General features: G+C 39.4%; 1 protein-coding gene across 8 annotated transcripts in view; it reads left to right on the top strand.

Annotated features, from left to right (window-relative positions):
* The window catches only part of LOC106673598 (elongation of very long chain fatty acids protein AAEL008004), a 42,777-nt gene extending 25,328 nt beyond the window's left edge, over window positions 1-17,449 (top strand). For 4 of the 8 annotated variants that reach the window (XM_024227677.1, XM_024227675.1, XM_024227676.1 and 1 more), the window contains 8 exons: window positions 7,451-7,558; window positions 9,438-9,628; window positions 10,598-10,681; window positions 13,644-13,700; window positions 13,772-13,877; window positions 15,973-16,109; window positions 16,171-16,329; window positions 16,395-17,449. In XM_024227677.1, the coding sequence (XP_024083445.1) occupies window positions 7,501-7,558; window positions 9,438-9,628; window positions 10,598-10,681; window positions 13,644-13,700; window positions 13,772-13,877; window positions 15,973-16,109; window positions 16,171-16,329; window positions 16,395-16,547 (945 nt within the window). In that variant the 5' untranslated portion in view covers window positions 7,451-7,500 and the 3' untranslated portion in view covers window positions 16,548-17,449. Of the gene's footprint in view, window positions 1-2,341; window positions 2,440-2,632; window positions 2,711-7,450; window positions 7,559-9,437; window positions 9,629-9,825; window positions 9,907-10,597; window positions 10,682-13,643; window positions 13,701-13,771; window positions 13,878-15,972; window positions 16,110-16,170; window positions 16,330-16,394 lie in introns of those variants that run through there. The other 4 variants (XM_024227682.1, XM_024227683.1, XM_024227678.1 and 1 more) reach the window with 3 other exon arrangements.
* The last annotated feature ends 2,271 nt before the right edge of the window (window positions 17,450-19,720 follow it).

Genomic DNA, 19,720 nt, shown 5'->3' with positions numbered 1-19,720 from the left:
TAAGGATACTTGTAATACTTATTGGATGAATATGGAATCATGAGTTTACGAAAAAATTACGCTCCTGAGAAGGATACTTGTAATCTTTATTGGAATATAGAATCATGATCACCTGAAAAAATTCTTGGTCCTGGTAAGGATACTTGTAATCTTTAATGGAAGAATATAGAATCATGAGCTCCTGAAAAATGTTTTAGGCTCCTGATAAGGATACTAATACTTATTGGATGAATATGGAATCATGAGTTTACGAAAAATTTACGCTCCTGAGAAGGATACTTGTAATCTTTATTGGAATATAGAATCATGATCACCTGAAAAATATTTTAAGCTCCTGATAAGTATTCTTGTAATCTTTAATGGAAGAGTATCGAAACGCGAGCTCCTGAGGACATTCTAGGCTCCGGATAAGGATACTTGTAATCCTTGTTCGAAGATTATCGAAAGAAAAAAATTAGTCTCCTGATAAGGATTCTTGTAATCTTTAATGGAAGCCTATGGAATCATGAGCTCCTGAAAAAACTCTTGGTCATGGTAAGGATACTTGTACTTTTTAATGGAAGAATATGGAATCATGAGCTCCTGAAAAAATTCATGGCTCCTCATAAGGTTACTTGTAATTTTTGCTGGAAAAATATAGAGCTCCTGAGGATCTTCGCCTCATTCTTAGCTGAAGATCTCTTGAGAACATCCTCTAAATATCGTTCATTGAAGAAACGTGGAAATCCGACCTCCCGAGAACAGAATAACACGGATGGGAAAATTTCCTCCATTTGGAGTCAACCAACGACCTCAGAATATCACAAGGGCTCATGTCCACTGATCAATGATGTCCTTCAATCAGGATAAACTAAGGATCTCAGGGCGCTCCGAAACATAACTCGTTTTGTCACACGGCTACTTTTCTACAAAATATTGTTGTTACTAAAGAAACAGTTTCTGTTTTGTTTTTTGTTTTATTTAAAATCATAGTTTTATCGTTCATGTGTTGATTGTCGGTGGAAGGTGTGAAAGCGTCGATCGCCGAGATGGTGGCCCGTCAATCTGAAAAGTCGACCGCAGAGCAAGAAGCCATCGCGATGAAGATCGAGGAGATCCGCCAGGCAGTCGACGCCAAGGTCGAGGAGAAGGTGAGGAAGATATTGAAAGAGGAGGCGTCGAAGAGGCAGAGGAAGGGCACCCCTCACTACAACGAATTCTTCCTCCTCAACTTCTTCCAAGACCGTCTTCACAAGAATGAGACCATTTTACCGGGCCTTTTCGGCGTGGCGAGCAACACGATCGACGAGACTATCATCATCATCAACCACGTTCGGGACCGCACGTTCATGTTCATCAAGACCGAGAATACGCTTCCCTCCATGGGTACGCACATCGACATTAACGACTCGGCCCTGGAAATACTCGACGACATGGTAGACATCGGAGAGAACCAAGACAACCAGGCCATATTCGACAGGATCAAGGAGAACACGATACTAAACCCGAACGTCACCGGGGAGATGGTCATCGCCGTGGACGACTTCATCGAACGCGTCTTCGCCAAGGCCTGGGAGCTGGCCATGGCCGTCGGATGGCTCGAGGACGACTCCGGGCTAGGGAAGAAGTCCATAACATCCGACATACTCTTCTTCTAACCCACTATCAATAAAAAAAGCCAAACTTTTAAAAATTATTTCCTTCCTCCATATGATTCATTCGGAACATATGGATTAAAAAAACACCTTGAAGATCAATCTGCCCAGATGGTTCAAAGACGGGTAGTCGTAAAGGAGTACAAAACTAAAACACCCTTTGAGAAAAAACGATGATGGCATCACGACATCATCCACAGGCATCAAAATACCTTTCGTTTTGTTCTGCCCGGTTCGAGATTTGTATTATTAAATCGCTTTGCACTTGTCCTTGGTCGGCATTCCATACGTGTCATCGCGCGCTTGCGTTCCTATACAGCCATCGGAAAGCTCACGGAGCTTAAATTAAGGAATTTCCAATCTTTGGAGGGGGGCTAGAGTCACGATCCGACGACCTTGGGCGCGTCGGAAAATCCCCCGGATCGTTTCTGGGTCCGCCTATTCTCGCTCTTCCCCGATCCTGTCTCCTGAGAGGCGAGACGTTGCCAAACGTTCACAAAAGGCCGTAAAATAGTAGGTCAATTAAGATTCCATTGAGCAACACGGCTAGTGGGAAGAAAGTAAAAATCGCGTGGTAAAATGTAAAAAAAAAATCCTGCGACTTTTTCACCAGATGCTTGCGCTTTTCCCATATTGTGTGTTATCAAATTGTTCTCGTTTAATTTATTTATTGTTTTTTTTTACGTAATGATAAGGTCATTACCAGGAGACGAGACGTCGGAGAGAAAGCGGTGACGCAACTGGCCCACTGGCACGATCGCGAAGGTCGACACGGCCCGGAAGCGGGCCCGGTTTTCAACTCTGGGTCAGTACCGTAGGTCTAATCACCGTCCACCTGTCATAAAATGACTGTTCCGAGAAAAAAAAAATGGTATTTTCGATCCCGATGGGAAATGGGGGGGAAAACGGGCATACCTGGGATTCCTCCCGGGGGCGTTTTGTCACAACAACAACAATTTCCCATAATTTCCCATTCGGAGAGGGGGTGACAAACAGACTAACGACCGTTTAAAATGTTTGTCACTTCATCCTAGGCTGCCTTTCGAGACGCGATTAACTCTGGGCAAGAAAGTGAAGTGAGTACATCCGCTTATTTTTTTTCCAAATGTAAAAGTGTGTAGATGAGACGGAGCATTCTGTAGTCTATAATACGAAAACGATCCGTCCAAGTCAGATCTTTTCCACGGTTGGATAGATGCCGTCGTTACATAAGTGTGACGAATGAATAAAATTAACACAGAATTTCGTGAGAATATGAGTAGATGAAGGAGATTGTGAAAAGATTAGAGGTAGCGTGAGTATGAGTGATGCTGAAAATTGCGAGCGGGGAGAGTATGCAATAGTATGCGGCTGTAAGGGAGTGTCGATGTTGATTAAAACTTTGTACGCGTGAGATAGTGATTGATGATGAAAAGAGTGTGAGGCATTGGAGGAAGGGTGTAAGGTTGAAAGTGTGAGTGATGAAGGAGAGAGTGTAAAAGTTTGAGTGTCGATGATGGAAAGTGAGTGAGTGATGAAGGACAGAGTGTAAAAGTTTGAGTGTCGATGATGATAGAGAGATTGTGATTGATAATAGAAAGCGAGTGGGTGATGGAGGAGATTGTGATTGATGATAGAATGCGTGTGATCGATGGAGATTGAGTTTGATGATGGAAAGCGTGTGAGTGATGAAGGAGAGGGTGTAAAAGTTTGAGTGTCGATGATGGAGATTGTGATCAATGATGGAAATCGTATGAGTGATAAAGGAGAGAGTGTAAAAGTGTGAGGGTCGGTGATGAATAAAACGGTGCTAGTGAGAGATGGTGATTGATGATGGGTGTGTTAAACTGTTAGAATGATGTTGCGAGTGTCAACGAAGTGGAAGCGTGTGAGAGTGCAAATGATGAAGGCAGAAAGTGTAAAAGTGTGAGTGTCGGTGATGAATAAAATTGTACTAGTGTGAGATTGATGATGGATGACTTGTGAAGGCGTGACCACGAGTCTCCCATAGCGCTCTTTGGGTCCGCTAGGTTTCGCTTCGCCTTAGAAAGAAAAAAAAATTAACCGAATTATTTCATTTTGTCGAAAGTAAATGGAATCGTAGAAAACCAAACGAGTCTGAAGTGTGAAGGGGAGGAGCCGGTGATAAGATATCATACAATTATGTCCTTCTCGACCTTTTTTCAACCGTTCTCACCGTATTCGGTAAGTTGGGAAAATAAAATATTTAAAAAAAAAAATATATAATTGGAGAAAATCAGATGAAAATTGGCAATGGGATCGTCCATTGTACAGGTATTTCAATATTGGGTCCGCTTGTTATCGCTCTTTTTTTGTCCTTTTAAACGTTTAGAATAGTCTAGTTTTATCCACCTGTTGACAACAAAACATGCGATGATGCCGTTTCTTCACCCTTCTCAACCACTTTCACTCTCTCTCCCTCGTGTGACATTGTTCGGCGATTGGATTTCGATCTGTAACACATTTGGACCGGAGAGAAACTGGGACGCGCCCTTCGATACGGATTAAGGACGAAAGGTAAAATCCCCAAATTAAAAAAACACACAAAAAAAACACAGCAATTAAAAATTTTTAGCATACCTGTCCGGGTGGTCCGCGGTTGGTGGGGGAGGTGAACTTGAACCAATTTCACGGGCGAAGTTACAAAACTGACTTTCTGACTTGATAAAAAAAAAAATCAAAACTTTTCATGCCTGGGAGCGGAGTAACAACCTTAAAAAAAGGTGGACGGTCAAGAGATGGATGAAAGAGTGTGCGAAAGAAAGGCTGTGAGAGTTTGAAAATTGCGAATAATAAGGAGATAAAGAGTTTGACAAAAATTTGTGCAAGAGTGTCGGTGATAGATTGCGAAATACGAGTGAGAGTGTGTCTTCCGACGGAAAAAGTGTGTGCTTGATGATGGAGGTGAGTTAGATGAGTGTGTGAAGCGTCTGTGTGAGATTGTGTTTGATGATGGATAGCCTGGATTAATTGGAGGGACCATGTAAACTTACAGTTTCAGTGATAAAGGAGATCGTGGAAGCGTTAGAATGAGTGTTGGTAAAAGAGTGAGTGTGATGAAAGTGAGTCAGTGATGATTGATAGCGTCTGACTGATTAGTAAGAGGGTCAGCGATGATTGAGGTTGGATAAGCTTGAGAGTGAGTGATGATGATGAAGAGGGTGAGTATGATGAAAAAGGGTCAAAGTTTATTGAAAGATTGCCGTTGATGATGTAAAGCGTGTGAGTGTTGTAAATATGAGAGTGCGAATTATGATTGAGATTGTGGAAGCGTGAGTGTGAGTGATTATGGGAAGAGTGAGCGTGATGAGAGAGATCGTTGATGATGTAAAGCGTGTGAGTGATGTAAATATGGTGTGAATTATGATTGAGGTTGTACAAGCGTGAGTGTGAGTGTTTAGAGGGATAATGTAAGTGTGAGATTGTGAGTGATAATTGACGTTAGGTATGCGTGAGTGTGAGTGATTAGGAAAATGGTGTGATGAAAGAAATCGTGATTGATGAAATAAAGTTATGAGTGATTACAGTGAGTATGTAAGTGTGAGAATGTGAGTGATTAGAGGGAATATGTAAGTCCGAGAGTGTGAGTGATTGTGGCTGTGTAAGCGTGAGAGTGATTGATGACGTAAAGCGTGTGAGGGGTTAGAGGGAGTATATAAGTGTGAGTGATGATTGAAGGAAGAGTGAGTGTGATTCGAGAGAACGTTGACGCCCGTGAATGATGATGTAAAGCGTGAGTGATTAGAGGGATAATGTAAGTGTGAGTGATAATTGAGGTTGGATAATTGTGAGTGTGAGTGATTAGGAAAGCGGTGTGATGAGAGAAATCGTGATTGATGAAGTAATGTTTATAAATGATTACAGTGAGTATGTAAGTGTGAGAATGTGAATGATTAGAGGGAGTATGTAAGTCCGAGTGTGTGAGTGACTGAAGTTGTGTAAGCGCGAGAGTGATCGATGACGTAAAGCGTGTGTGGTTAGAGGGAGTACATAACAGTGAGTGATGATTGAGGTTGTGTAAGCGTGAGAAGTGGTGATGATAGAAAGCATCTAAGTGTGAGTGATTAGGAAAGAATAATAAAAGTGTATTGAAAGAAATCGTGATTGATGAAATAAAGTTATGAGTGATTACAGTGAGAGATCGTTAATGATGGAATGTATGTGAGTGATGATTGACGTTGTGAGTGATTATGGAAAGGGTGAGTGTTATTAGAGAAATAGTTTACAGATCGTGAACACTGAAGAGAGTGAGTGATGATGGAATGTATATGAGTGATTAATAATAATAATAATTGCTTCAGTAAAACAAAATTAAAACTTTTCGTTATATTAAAGAACAAAAGCATTATGGGCATGGATCGTCCGATCCGTCTACCAGTGGTCATTGGTTTACAAATATATATGCAGTTTAGAGAAGAGAGAGAGAGAGAGAGAGAAGAAAAGAAAAAAGAGAAAACAAATATACAAAAAATAAATTAAAATACAAAGTATACCTAAAAAACGGAAAATAAAAATAAAATAAATAAACAAGCGAACTAGTATTAAAAATAAAGTCTATACCCAAAATTTTGATGGCTTAATAACAATGAAAGAATAAAACTTAAAAATTAAATTCTTGAATCAATTCGTATCTGCTCCAAGAATGTTTAGCATACCGAATCAAGCATCTGGAATTTGAGCCAGTCAAGAACCGCAATAGCTCACTTATTTGTAGAATAAAACAACTAAGGTGTAAGAACCAAATCTCACCCAAAATCGAGCACTCTGCCAAAAAGTGAAGCACAGTCTCGACGGAACGAGAATTGCATAGGGAGCATATACCCAAGTTACCCCTATTCCAAATTTAGATGTAAAACTCACATCTCAGCTTAAATGCCCATCTTAGTTCACGCAAGGAAAGACCGTCAAAATTACACTTCTGGAAATCAAACATGGGTGAAACTTTTAATTCCTTGTAGAGAGACAGGTGTGTAGATGTTTGAACCTGTAATAAGCAATCTTCCCGATGCTATCTTGGAGAGGAGAGTCGAAAAATGAACTTGCCAACTACAGATGTTCGTATGTGAGTGATTAGAGGGAGTATATAAGTGTGAATGATGATTGAGGTTGTGTAAGCATGAGAGTGAGTGATTTTAGGAAGAGTGAGTGTGATTCGAGAGATCGTTGATGATGGAATGTATGTGAGTGATGATTGACGTTGTGAGTGATTATGGAAAGGGTGAGTGTTATTAGAGAAATAGTTGATAGATCGTGAACACTGAAGAGAGTGAGTGATGATGGAATGTATGTGAGTGATTAATAATAATAATAATAATAATAGATAATGGAAAAAACGAGCGTGATAGAGATCGTTGGCAGATCGTGAGTGATGACGGAAGGACCGTCCAGAAGCGATATATCCAGTGCAGCGAGTGTGAGATTGAGATACGTTTTAAATTTTAAATTATTATTCGAGGCCTTTTTGTTCTCATTTCTTCATTCTCCAAAACCTTGATAGGCCCGTGTCCAAAATAAGGATCGAGATCGTATTAATTTAAGAAAAAAAATCAAAGCCGACGGCCGTGTGCCAGTTGGGGCGGAGGGTCGAGGGTCCGCCCCGTCTCGCCGTGGCGTTTCCAATCGAATCAAAAAGCGAAAATGCAACGAGAACAAACGATCCTCGGGCGCGTTTTACATAACGGAGGCACGGGGACTGAATCAATAATCGGGCCAGCTTTCGATTCTTCACTTTCTACCTTCGTCGTACTCGTCGATCCTTTTTTTCTTACCGATGTTTCGCAACAGATGAGTTTATTATTTTATTTTTTTTTGTCCAGGAAAGGTCGGTTGAAAGAAGAGGCGAAGAAGATCTGAAGAAAGACGCGACATGGCGCTCGTCATGAAGTACATAGACAGGTTCCACGAGATATTCGACAAAAACGGAGGTGAGCTTTTTATTTATAAATAAAGTAAAAGGTAGAAGTTAAAAAAAAGAAATAAGGCCGGCCAATAAATAAAACAAGTCAATAATCGGATGGGGTAAATAGTCTTAAACTACGTCAACGGGAATCCCTCAATGGAACTGGATTCTTCACCGGTTCAAGCAGAAACTCGTTTTTGAGTTGTCTTTTTCTTCTTCTTTTTTCTTTTCCTAAATTACACAGATCAGACTAATAGTCCAATATGCCAGGATTGACGTCATAAGGCCTGTTTTCAAGAATCCTCGTATATTAAATAATTTTTGTTTTTGTACTGAAGACAAAAACAAAAAAAAAGAACGGGCGTGTTCAAGGATGCAAGTTCTATTGCGGCTTGTCGCCGCTCACCTTCGTCGTTCAAAATCAATCGGACGGTTTACGTCATAATCACGATCTTTCAACGATCTCTCTCATTACGCTCACTCTTCCCATTATCACTCATTGGCATGCTTACACAACCTCAGTCATAACTCACACTCCCACTAATCACTTAGATGATTTCCATCATCACCCACTACCACACTAATACAACGTCAATCGTCACTCACGATTACATTATCCCTCTAATCACTCATGTACATTCCATCACTCTCGATCTGTCAACGATCTCTCTCATTACGCACACTCTTCCCATTATCACTCACTCTCATGCTTACACAACCTCAGTCATAACTCACACTCCCACTAATCACTTAGATGATTTCCATCATCACTCACTACCACACTAACACAACGTCAATCGTCATTCACGATTACATTTTCCCTCTAATCATTACATTCCATCATCACTCACGATCTGTCAACGATCTCTCTCATCACGCTCACTCTTCCCATAATCACTCACTCTCACGCTTACATACTCCCTACACTCACTCACAAGCCTTACATCATCACTCACCATCTGTCAACGATCGCTCTAATCTCGCTCACTCTTTCCGTTAACACTCACGGTTAAACAATCTCAATCATCACTCACACTTACATACATCAATCATTCAGATGCTTTCCATAGTCACTCACAATCTGTGAACGAACTCTGTAATCACGCTCATTTTTTCATAATCACTCACACTCACACTTTCCAAAAAATCACTCATAATCTCCCTCATCACGAGGGTATTTATCACACTCACACGCTTTCCATCATCACTCACGATCTAATAACTGTCTCTCCCAACATACTCACTCTGTTATACTCTCACTCTTACATGCTCCCTCTAATCACTGACAAGCTTTACGTCATCAGTCACGATCAGTCAACGAGCTCTCTCATCACTCTCACTCTTTCACAACCTCAATCACTTATATTCTCACTCTTACATACACCCTCGAATCACTCACAAAATTTACGTCATCAATCACGATCTCTCATCACACTCACCCTTTTCATAAGCACTCACTCTTACGCTTACACAATCTCAATCGTCACTCACACTAAAGCACTTGCATACTCCCCCTAATCACTCGCATGCTTTCCATCATCACCCACTCTCACGCTGCTACAACCTCAATCACTCACACTTACATACTCCCTCTAATTACTCACACGCTTCCTATTTCTATCCATCATTGGTTGCATCACAGGCATCACTCTTTCGATCAACTATCACGCTTACACAGTCCACACTCCCTCGCTCAACGTCCTTCAAAGTTTGGCACTTTCCCAAAATTGTCCGTCCGTCCTCGCCGTTAAAGAACCTTTTTTGTCTCATGTTTGAATTTAGGTTAACACTCGACTTTCGTATTCCCGCCCTTTACGTCCGGCAGGCCTTGGCTCGTCTTTTTTTTCTCTTCAGCACCGACGTTTCTCTATAATACCGGTCCGTTACATTTCGCCTTGTTTCAGACCCGAGGACGCGCAACTGGCCGCTCATGTCCTCGCCGTTCCCGACCCTCGTCATCTGCCTCACGTACGTCTACGTCGTGAAAGTCCTCGGACCCAAGATAATGGAGAACAGGAAGCCACTACAGCTGAAGAACGTCCTGATATTCTACAACCTTTTCCAGGTGGTCTTCAGCGCCTGGCTTTTCTACGAGGTGAGTCATGTGACAATGAACAAATTTTAGAAACTTAACAATACTCGATTAACAGCATGATTTGTGTCGAACTTAACATGTCCGCCTTTGTAAAACAGAAGTCCCCCGACGGTCTTCTTCTTCTTTTTTTGTCTCTCTCCACACGTCTCTCGTGTCTTTCTTGTTGTTTTTTGTGTTCTATTCTCCCGTATTTTCAGTGCCTCATGGGAGGATGGCTCCGAGAGTATTCTTTCAGGTGCCAACCCGTCGACTACAGCGACTCTCCGACGACCATAAGAGTAAGTCTTAAAAAAAAGAAAAAAAACACGAAGAAAGAGGTCCGAAAACGAAGAGGAAGTTGACTTAGAAAAACCCCAATGAAGACAAAAAAATCATCTCTTGCATGCCTTAGTGAATGTCTTTTTTTTGTCCCTGACTTTCGTTCTAATATCGCACAGCCACGTACAAAATCTGCAAAAAAATCTCTTGTTTTTTTGTTGTAGTGTCTCACCAGTGTGTTTTTTAACCAGTGTCCGTATTTGTAGTGTTTAACACTGTCTGTTTCTTCTAAGACACTTTTAACACGACTAAAACAACCGTCGCCGTGTCCTCTGCTTCTTTCATCGAATAACCCAGGGGTCCGAAGCGAAATCGAACGGACCCAAAAAACCCGCCGAATCGAACCGGTCCTCTTCTACCCTTGCGACTATCCCATCATCTCATCAGTTTAATCGAATATTTAATACAACGGTAAGTACCAACTCCAACCCTTAAAAAAAGCCCTCTTTAAAGTTTAAAAAGTTCTTAGGCATCCCCCCCCCCAAAAAAAAATCTAAAAATCGCATAAAGAAGCACGCAAGGGCCGGCCTGTAAATTCTTCATTTTCAAACCAGACTGTCTGTCTCTATTTCTCTCTCACCATGCAACCAAAAACCAATTTTTTAAGTAAAACAAAAAATTGAAAAAATTGGCAGAGCTTAATTTTTGCAGCTCGGCATGAGCGGATGGCTGACGGGACATTACTCGCTGAGGTGCCAGCCTGTAGACTACTCATCGAATAGGTTTACCATAAGGGTAAGTTGATTAAACACAAAAAAAAATTAATTTACAAAAAAAAAAAACGAAGCCTGATATAACGTTTTTTACAATACGTCATATCAGGAGTCAAAACTGGCCCCCTTCTTGTAGTTAAATTACATCGACGGTTGTTGTCCACTAGAGGTAATCCATCTCTCAATGGATAAAGTGAAAAATTCTGAATGTATCCCGATTGCCTTTCTGCCATGAGCGCATGAGAATCTGTTCCAATCAATCGATTGAAAATCGAACAATTGAATCACCTGAAGAATATGGGGTGAAATGCAAATCGAAGCTCCTAATACAAAGATCCCCTGAAATGCGCAATCGCTTCTGATACAAATATGTTCTGAAATAAAGATAATCTGGTAGGAGAAGTTGCTTCTGTCAAATACTCCTGATACAAAGAACCACTGAAATGCTCAAAAGTTCCTGATACAAATATCTCCTGAAATACAGATGGTAGTCGAAATTCCTTCTGTCAAATGTTCCTGATACAAAGATCCACTGAAATGCTCAAAAGTTCCTGATACAAATATCTCATGAAATACATATAATCATACAGATAATCTGGTAGTCGAAGTTTCTTCCGTCAAACACTCCAGATACAAACATGTTAATGACATACGTTTTTAAGTTCCTTCCTGATGTAAAGATCTCCTGAAAAACACATAAATGCATAGCAGATGCGCCTTCAACCAAAAGCTCTTGATAGAACGGAAACAAGTCTGCTTAAGCTCCTGATATAAGAATTTCAAAGGGTGAATCCCTCAATTGATCTCTAGGATCGATAACTAATTACGCTTAATTATCTTAAACAAAGGGCGTCGCAGTCGCATAGTTCAAGATGAAAAAAATGTATAGTGAAATAACTGAACTACAAAATAACTGCTGTTGAAACTCTTGTTACAAAAATTTCCTGAAATACTGGGAACGGCCTCAATTGATTTCCTGCTTAAGCTCCTGATATTTAAATGCCTTAAACTCTGAAGATGTCGCAGTAGAAGCTCCTGATGGAAATACGTCTTTTACTTCGTTATTGGAAAGCGAATAATCTCACAATTCAAGCTCCTGATACAATGTCGAAGTTCCTTCCGTAATAAAAATATCGTAATATACAACTCAATTGAGCTCATTCCTTAATCACTTGATACTAAAGGGCCTTGAACTCGGAGAATCTCCCAATTCAAGCTCCTGATGCAAACATGTCAAATGCTGAGGATCTCCCGATCCAAGCTCGTGATACAAGGTCGAAGCTCCTTTTGTTTTAAAAATGTTCTAATGTACAACTCAATTGAGCTCTTTCCTTAAGCTCCTAATACTTAAGGGCCTTGAATTCGGAGAATCTCTCAATTCAAGCTCCTGATGTAAACATGTCAAACGCTGAGGATCTCCCGATTCAAGCTCTTGAAACAAACATTTCAAACAGTGAGTATCTACCGATTACAAAACTGTCCAAATGAACAACTCAATTGAGCTCTTTCCTTAATCTCCTGACACTAAAGTGCCTTGAACTGGGAGAATCTCCCGATTCAAGCTCGTGATATCAACTTGTCAAATGCTGAGGATCTCCCAATTCATGCTTCTGATACTGAAGTGCCTTGAACTGGGAGAATCTCCCGATTCCAAGCTCTTGATACCAACATGTCAAATGCTGAGGATCTCCCAATTCAAGCTCCAGATACAAGATCGAAGCTCCTTCTGTTATAAAAATTTCCTAATATACAACTCAATTGAGCTCATTCCTAAAGCTCCTAATACTTAAGGGCCTTGAACTCGGAGCATCTCCCAATTTTCAAGCTCCTTCTTTCAGTAACTCATGATACAAAGTCGAAGCTCCTTTTGTTTTAAAAATGTTCTGATATACAACTCAATTGAGCTCTATCCTTAAGCTCCTAATACTTAAGGGCCTTTTATTCGGAGAATCTCTCAATTCAAGCTCCTGATGCAAACATGACAAACGCTGAGGATCTCCCGATTCAAGCTCCTAATACAAACATGTCAAGCAGTGAGTATCTCCCGATTACAAAAATGTCCAAATATACAATTCAGTTAAGCTCCTGATACTTAAGGGCCTTGATTTCGGAGAAGCTCCCATTTCAAGCTCCTGATGCAAACATGTCAAATGCTGACGATCTCCCTATTGAAGCCCCTGTTACTAAAGTGCCTTGAAATTGGAGAATCTCCCGATTCAAGCTCCTCAAATTAATGTGCCTTGAACTCTGAGGATCTCCCTATTCAAGCTCCTGATACTAAAGTGCCTTGAACTGGGAGAATCTCCCGATTCAAGCTCCTCAAATTAATGTGCCTTGAACTCTGAGGATCTCCCTATTAAAGCTCCTGATACTAAAGTGCCTTGAACTGGGAGAATCTCCCGATTCAAGCTCCTCAAATTAATGTGCCTTGAACTCTGAGGACCTCCCTATTCAAGCTCCTGATACTAAAGTGCCTTGAACTGGGAGAATCTCCCGATTCAAGCTCCTCAAATTAATGTGCCTTGAACTCTGAGGATCTCCCTATTCAAGCTCCTGATACAAACATTTCAAACACTGATTCTCTTCCGATTCAAGCTACTTCTTTCAGTAGCTCCTGATACAAATCGTACTTTCAATTTTTATACATCTGTAGCTTTTTATGATTGGAACTTTTTCATTTTCTCTATTTATTATCTAGTTGTACTTCAACGACTATATTTTTTAGTTTAGCGTTTTTTTTTCTTTCCTTCTCACCATACATAGAATCTGTCAGATTTTTTCATCTATTTTTTTAATGTCTTAATTGCAAAACCTCGGGCGTCATGAAAAACTTCCTCGCCGTTTTGAACCCTTTTCAAAATTAAAATATATGTATAATTTTTTTCAAATGAGCTACTGCATGACCTTTCTGCCCCCAGGCAACATTTTTGTACTAATCAGAATTTTTTTCTCCTTTCCCCTTTCTACACTTTTCCCATAATAAGATGGTCAACGTCTGCTGGTGGTACTACTTCTCCAAATTCACGGAGTTCATGGACACTGTAAGTTCTCATCTCGACTTACTTTTTAAAAAAGAATAATTATTTAATTTGAAGAAATATTATTTTTTTAGATATTTTTCGTCCTGAGAAAGAAGAACGAGCACATCTCTACCCTGCACGTCATACACCATGGCTGCATGCCGATGAGCGTCTGGTTTGGCGTCAAATTTACGCCAGGTGAGTCTTCACTCAATTGACCTCTTACCTTAAGCACATTATTGGACTTTCTCCAACACGGGGATTCGATAGATAAAAGCTCCTAATACAAAGATGAAGTTACTGCTCCTGATACAATGATCCATTGGAATAAGGATAAGACATCGCACAGTCCTAAGCTCCTTCTGTTATACACTTCTGAACACCTGATACAAAGATGAAAAATGGTGTGAATATTGTCGAATATTACCTCTTTCTCCAATGAGCTACAGATACCAAGATATCCTAAAATGTTGAGAATTGCTCAATTGTAGGTTGATTATTTGGCTTAAGATCTGCACCTGCGCGCATCTAACATTGTTAAAAGAACAATTTTTAATGCAACCTCGTATTACAAAATTGTACCATACAGGATCTCTGGACCAATACCACACCTCTACATTGAGGTTAAGGTCAGAGCACTAATCAGCTGCTACAGATTAATTAGCGAAGGCAGCTGGAATCATAAGAACAGGAAGCTAGGTCACTCGAAAATCTCACAACTATTGAGTAAGGTTAACGGCGTTAGTGATAAAAAGATTACAACCCCTTCGGGGAAAATGTACTTTCAGGTAGTCACCCCTTGTGAATATAATTATAGTTTGGGTGATGACCATCTCAACATAGACTGCTACACTTATGGTTCACTTATCAAACAGGGAGTGATGCAGGAATATAGATACTTAAATTAGGAATCAGCATCTCCTCCCCTCTTGGCAATAACACCTCCGTTTTTCAGGCGGAAATCTGGGCCATCAATGTGTGTTATAGAACACTTAGGGAAAATAAAATTAAGGGAAAGGAAATTAGATTTTTTCTGACAGTCAGGCTAGTCTTAGGTCATTACAAACAGATTTGTCAACCTCAAGACTGGTGGAAGAAACCGTAGATCTTATCAATAGGATCTCTTCCAGGTTTGAGAACAAGGTGACTCTTATTTAAATACCACATATAAAAATAGCAAATAAAGGACACCATGATAATGAAAAGGCGGATAGCCTGGCCAAAGAAGGTTCTATTACTGCGTTTGTCCGGCCACAACCGGTATTACTTCACTCTATGAGCACAGTGAAAGAGAGTATTAATAACTGGGACATGAAACAATTCCTTAAGGAGTGGAATTTATTCCCCGGACACAGGCAATCGAGAGTTTGTTAAGGCGATCAAACCAGCAGAATCGAATTGGCTATTCTCTATCTCAAGGAAGGGAATGAGGAGGCTGATAGGTATTCTGACGGGCCACTGCCCACTGAGAAGACACCTCTCCGTAATGGGTATTCTACCAGATCACTTTTGCCGTTTTTGCGAAACAAAAGAAGAAACGGCAAGGCACTACCTCGCAGAGCGTGATAGGTATGCTAGGTCCAGGTTTGAAATCTTTGAAGGAGCGGACATCACCAAATCACTCCCCGAGAACAAATAGTCCAAAATCTTGGGGTTTATAATTTAGGTTAAAATAGTCCAAGAGATTTAAGCAGGACACGTGAGCCGACCAAGTCCCGGACCTAGGTACGAGTCTACCAGGCATATAAACCCTCGGGTCTTGGTCAACCACCATGCGTATATGCAGGATCTCTTCTTCCTCCTAATAAAAACCAATACAAAAAATACGTACGAAATAAAATTTTGAGCACCTTCGTCTTCAAAGACTTTAAATACGTGCCATGAAAGTTTGTGAGAGAAAAGAGTTCTGCATCAGCGACATAACATCCAAATACAAATAAAACGAGCTCTTGTTTACCAAAGTTTATTATTTGGCCAAGCCAGTCCACCTATTCCTCCTGTGACATCCTACTCTCCTGATACAAGCCGAACAAAACGAGCCTTAGCCCGTCCTGTACTCTCCCGGCCCCCTGCTACCTCCTATAGCTCCTGTGACCTAGACACCCAATTTAGGTGTTTATTCCGATTAAGCATCTCTTAGCACCAATGCGCTATGTGTTAATTGAAGAAGAAAAAAATAACAATACTTCCATGGGAACGAGCATAAATATGACACCGTGACACAACGATGAGAACCTAGATTGTTCTCGGATCGCAATCGTGCTAATTGGAATAAATTGTATATTCTTCCCAGGTGGCCACAGCACCTTTTTTGGCCTTCTCAACACTTTCGTTCACATCGTGATGTACACGTACTACCTCTTGGCCGCTTTCGGCCCGTCCGTCCAGAAGTACCTTTGGTGGAAGAAGTACCTCACGACTCTCCAGATGGTATATAAAATTTAAAAGATCTGTGGTCCTTTATCTTCTTTTGACTGAAATTTTCCTCCAGGCTCAGTTTGTTGCCATTATGGTCCATGCTTTCCAGCTCCTCTTCATAGACTGCAACTATCCGAAAGCTTTCGTCTGGTGGATCGGCATGCACGCAGTCATGTTCTTCTTCCTTTTTAAGGAGTTCTACAAACAGTCTTACTCCAGCATTAAGCGAAAGGTCGGTCAAAGCTGAACTTTTCAAGACTCCCGTTACTTACTGGCTTTTTGTTGGTCTTTTTACAGCAAGCTTTATCGGCGAACGGTAAGTTCCAGGAGAACGGCCAAGCGTCCAACGGCTCGTCGAAATCCAACTCGTCCTCATCGTTCAGCAAACAGTCGGACTACTATGTGACGGCGGAGGTCAATGGTCTTCATCACAGGCGGGACGTCAAATGATCGAACGCCAAGAGCCGACGGCCCAGAAAGAGGACTAAAAAAAACTTCAATGTCGTGCAATAATTTTTTTATTATTTTTTCGCTTAGTGCCTCGATTTTTTATTATTTATTCTTTCCCTGGGCCAAAACTGTATTTTTTAAGCGGTCTTTGTCTACCTAGATTAAACCAAAAAAAGTGAAAAATGACAAAAAATCCGTATTTTGTTAAAATTTGTTGAACAACGAGGGTCGACAGCTGCCAAAAAAAAATATATATACATACATATATATATAATATATACATATATATATAATAAAAAATATAAATAAAAATGAAAAACAATTGTAGAAATTAAAATATTTATAGTATAAATAATTTATTGTGTAAAGTTAAAGCGAAATTTTAAAAATTAAATTAAATAATCTCCCCAGATTTAATATTTTGGGATGTGGGAGAGGGAAACATTTTTGTAAATATTTTTTTTTTCTTTTGTTTTGTACATCTTGCTTGTGTAATTTTTGCGTTTTATCGTTGTTATAATTTTTTTCGGTCTTTGTTTTATATATGTAGTGCCTTCAATCGCGCAGGGACCATAGCTCGATTAAAAAAATATATATAATAAATAAAGCATAAAGGATCAAGTAAAAAAAAAATGAAATTACAGTGTACTTAAAAATAATAATAAATTCATCAGGCCTTGTGTTCTCAATAACAAAGCAAAAACGACCGAGCCCCCTAAATTAAAAACAAAGCTTATATATTAGAAAATAAATGTGTGTAAAAAAATTAAAACTTTGATGTATTATATTATTACAATTTAACCTACCTGTTATTATTATACAGACGCAAGCGAATTGTAAAAAGTGTATTAACAAAAAATATTTTATCTTTATTTTACAAAAAAAATTATTAAAAAAAAAAACAAACAGACATGCTACATATGTAATTATATATACATACATTGTGTACAGGTTATGTGGATTGTGTTTAGTTTAAATGTAAAAGAATTTAATAAAAATATTGTTAAAAAAATTTGGTCGCTAGTTATCGTTTTATGCTCCTGATACAATCTGATGTATGATGAGCTCTCGTCGATTGAAACTTTATTTTTTAGATTCTTCGTTCTTAGCGATGAGCTCTTCATGACTGACATTTTATTTTACACTCCTGGTATCAATCATTATTATTGAAAAGTTCTTTGCGACAGTTCATGCTCCTGATACGAACCTTTGTACATTCTTGGTGATGATATGGATGCATGTTATGCTCGTCGTACAATCCCTAATGTCATACTTCGCGATGAGCTCTTATTAATTACATTTCCTGCTGATAGAAACTTTATTTCCATCTTTAAGAAGAAAAACTATTTGAAATAGATAGTTCCTGTTCTTAATACAAACCATAGTTTTCATTATTAGTGATGAGCTCTTCATGACTGACCTATTTTACGCTCCTGATATCATTACTAAAGAAAAGTTCTTCATTACAGTTCATGCTCCTGATACTAACCCTTAGTACATTCTTGATAATGAGCTGTTATCAATTATATTTCCTCATGATACAAAATTCATTTACATTAAAAAATAAGGTATTTGTCATAGCTCATACTCCCGAAACAAACCCTCGATTTATTCTTCACAATGAGCTCCAGATACACATTGTTCGTGATGAGTTGTTTTAAATTATACACTGGCAGGCAAAATATTCCACCTGATTTTTTTTTTCTTTTCTTGATAAAAGAAAATTCTTCCCTTAATTTGATTCATTGTTTTTAGTAAATGTACACTGTTTTAAATAGGGAATATCAATTAGAGGTAAACACACTAAGTCCTTAATCCAAAACAAAGATAAAGCATTTTTCAACAACGGAATTTAAATTGTTTATTCAGTCTCATTTGAATTCTGAAGCAAAAAACTGTTTTAGTTTTCATCTTTTTTCTTAATTTCAATTTTTAAACTTAAAAATACCACTTAGTGCTGAGGTGTTGCACGTGGTTTGGCACTTATTGATGACGGACGTTCCATCAGGTATACGTTATTACCGTCAGAGTTCCCAACGAAACTCTGCGAGACTCCGTTAAGACGAGAAACTGAGTGCTACCGTAGAAGGCCTGGTTCTGCACGCCCTATGGGGTAACAGAACCACACCGTTTTTTGACTTTGAGAATTTTGCGAAACTGGCACCTTTCTGTTAAAGGGATTCATCAGCTTCAGGAAGTTCAAGGAGTACAATTTCTGAACGCACTGCTCAAAGAAGATTAAATCAGTGTGGACTGATGGCTTTTTTTTAAGAGGACCAGAATTTACCTGAACACAGAATTGCACTGCACACAATTTCTAGAGAACACAGCCATCAGTCTTTTGACGATTGGACTGCTGTGCTTTTTATAGATGAGTGTTGATTTCGGCTGTACGATCTCCAAATGGGCGTGAAAGAATGTGGAGAAGGTGAAATGAAAGGTACAAAACCTGTAATTTTCCCCAGAGCTGATCTTTACAACATAGTGACAGTGTGGGCGGGAATTTTGGTTGTTGTTCGTGGAGGGTCTTTGACGGCCACTTGCTATGATGAAATTTTGGAACATCATGTATCGCCTATCCTTGATGAAATCAGCGACAATCCTATTCTGATGCATGATAATGCACACGCCGCTCGCATAGTACAAACCTTCAACAGCATACATCAGGGTCTTAGCCCGGCCAGCCCGTTCTCCAGAACCCCTTAGAATATTATGGTATTACTGAAAAAACGAATAAGTGCAGGTCCATCGCTTCCTGATACACTCCATGATCTTGAAAGTACTCTTCATGAAGAATGAACTAACCTCTGGCAAAGAGACATTTCCAGACTGGTAGAAAGTATGCCGAGGCGTCTTCGAGGTGTAATTAAGCCAAGCAGAGTAAATATGCGATGTTGAAATGTTAATTAAAAAATCTAAAACAGAACTAAAATTTATTTTATCTGTCTTTTTTCTTCATTTTCTTTAACAATTTACTTTTTTTTTTGTTTTTTAGACAAAGATTCAATTATTAAAAGTTAAAAAACTTCAACTAATAAATATCAAGTTATAATACAAGTGGGTGGAATTTTTGGCCTGTCCATGTATTTAGTCTCAGTACAGGCTTTATTTTCATTTTTTAAAAACAACTCTCAAGACAGATAATTCAAGCTCTTGATACAAACTGTAATTTT

This window comes from Cimex lectularius, unplaced genomic scaffold (assembly GCF_000648675.2).
Source record: "Cimex lectularius strain Harlan isolate CLEC.00 unplaced genomic scaffold, Clec_2.1 scaffold252, whole genome shotgun sequence".
Taxonomy (NCBI): Eukaryota; Metazoa; Arthropoda; class Insecta; order Hemiptera; family Cimicidae; genus Cimex; species Cimex lectularius.
The sequence above is the reverse complement of the archived record's forward strand: the minus strand, read 5'-3'. Positions and strand labels throughout refer to the sequence as shown.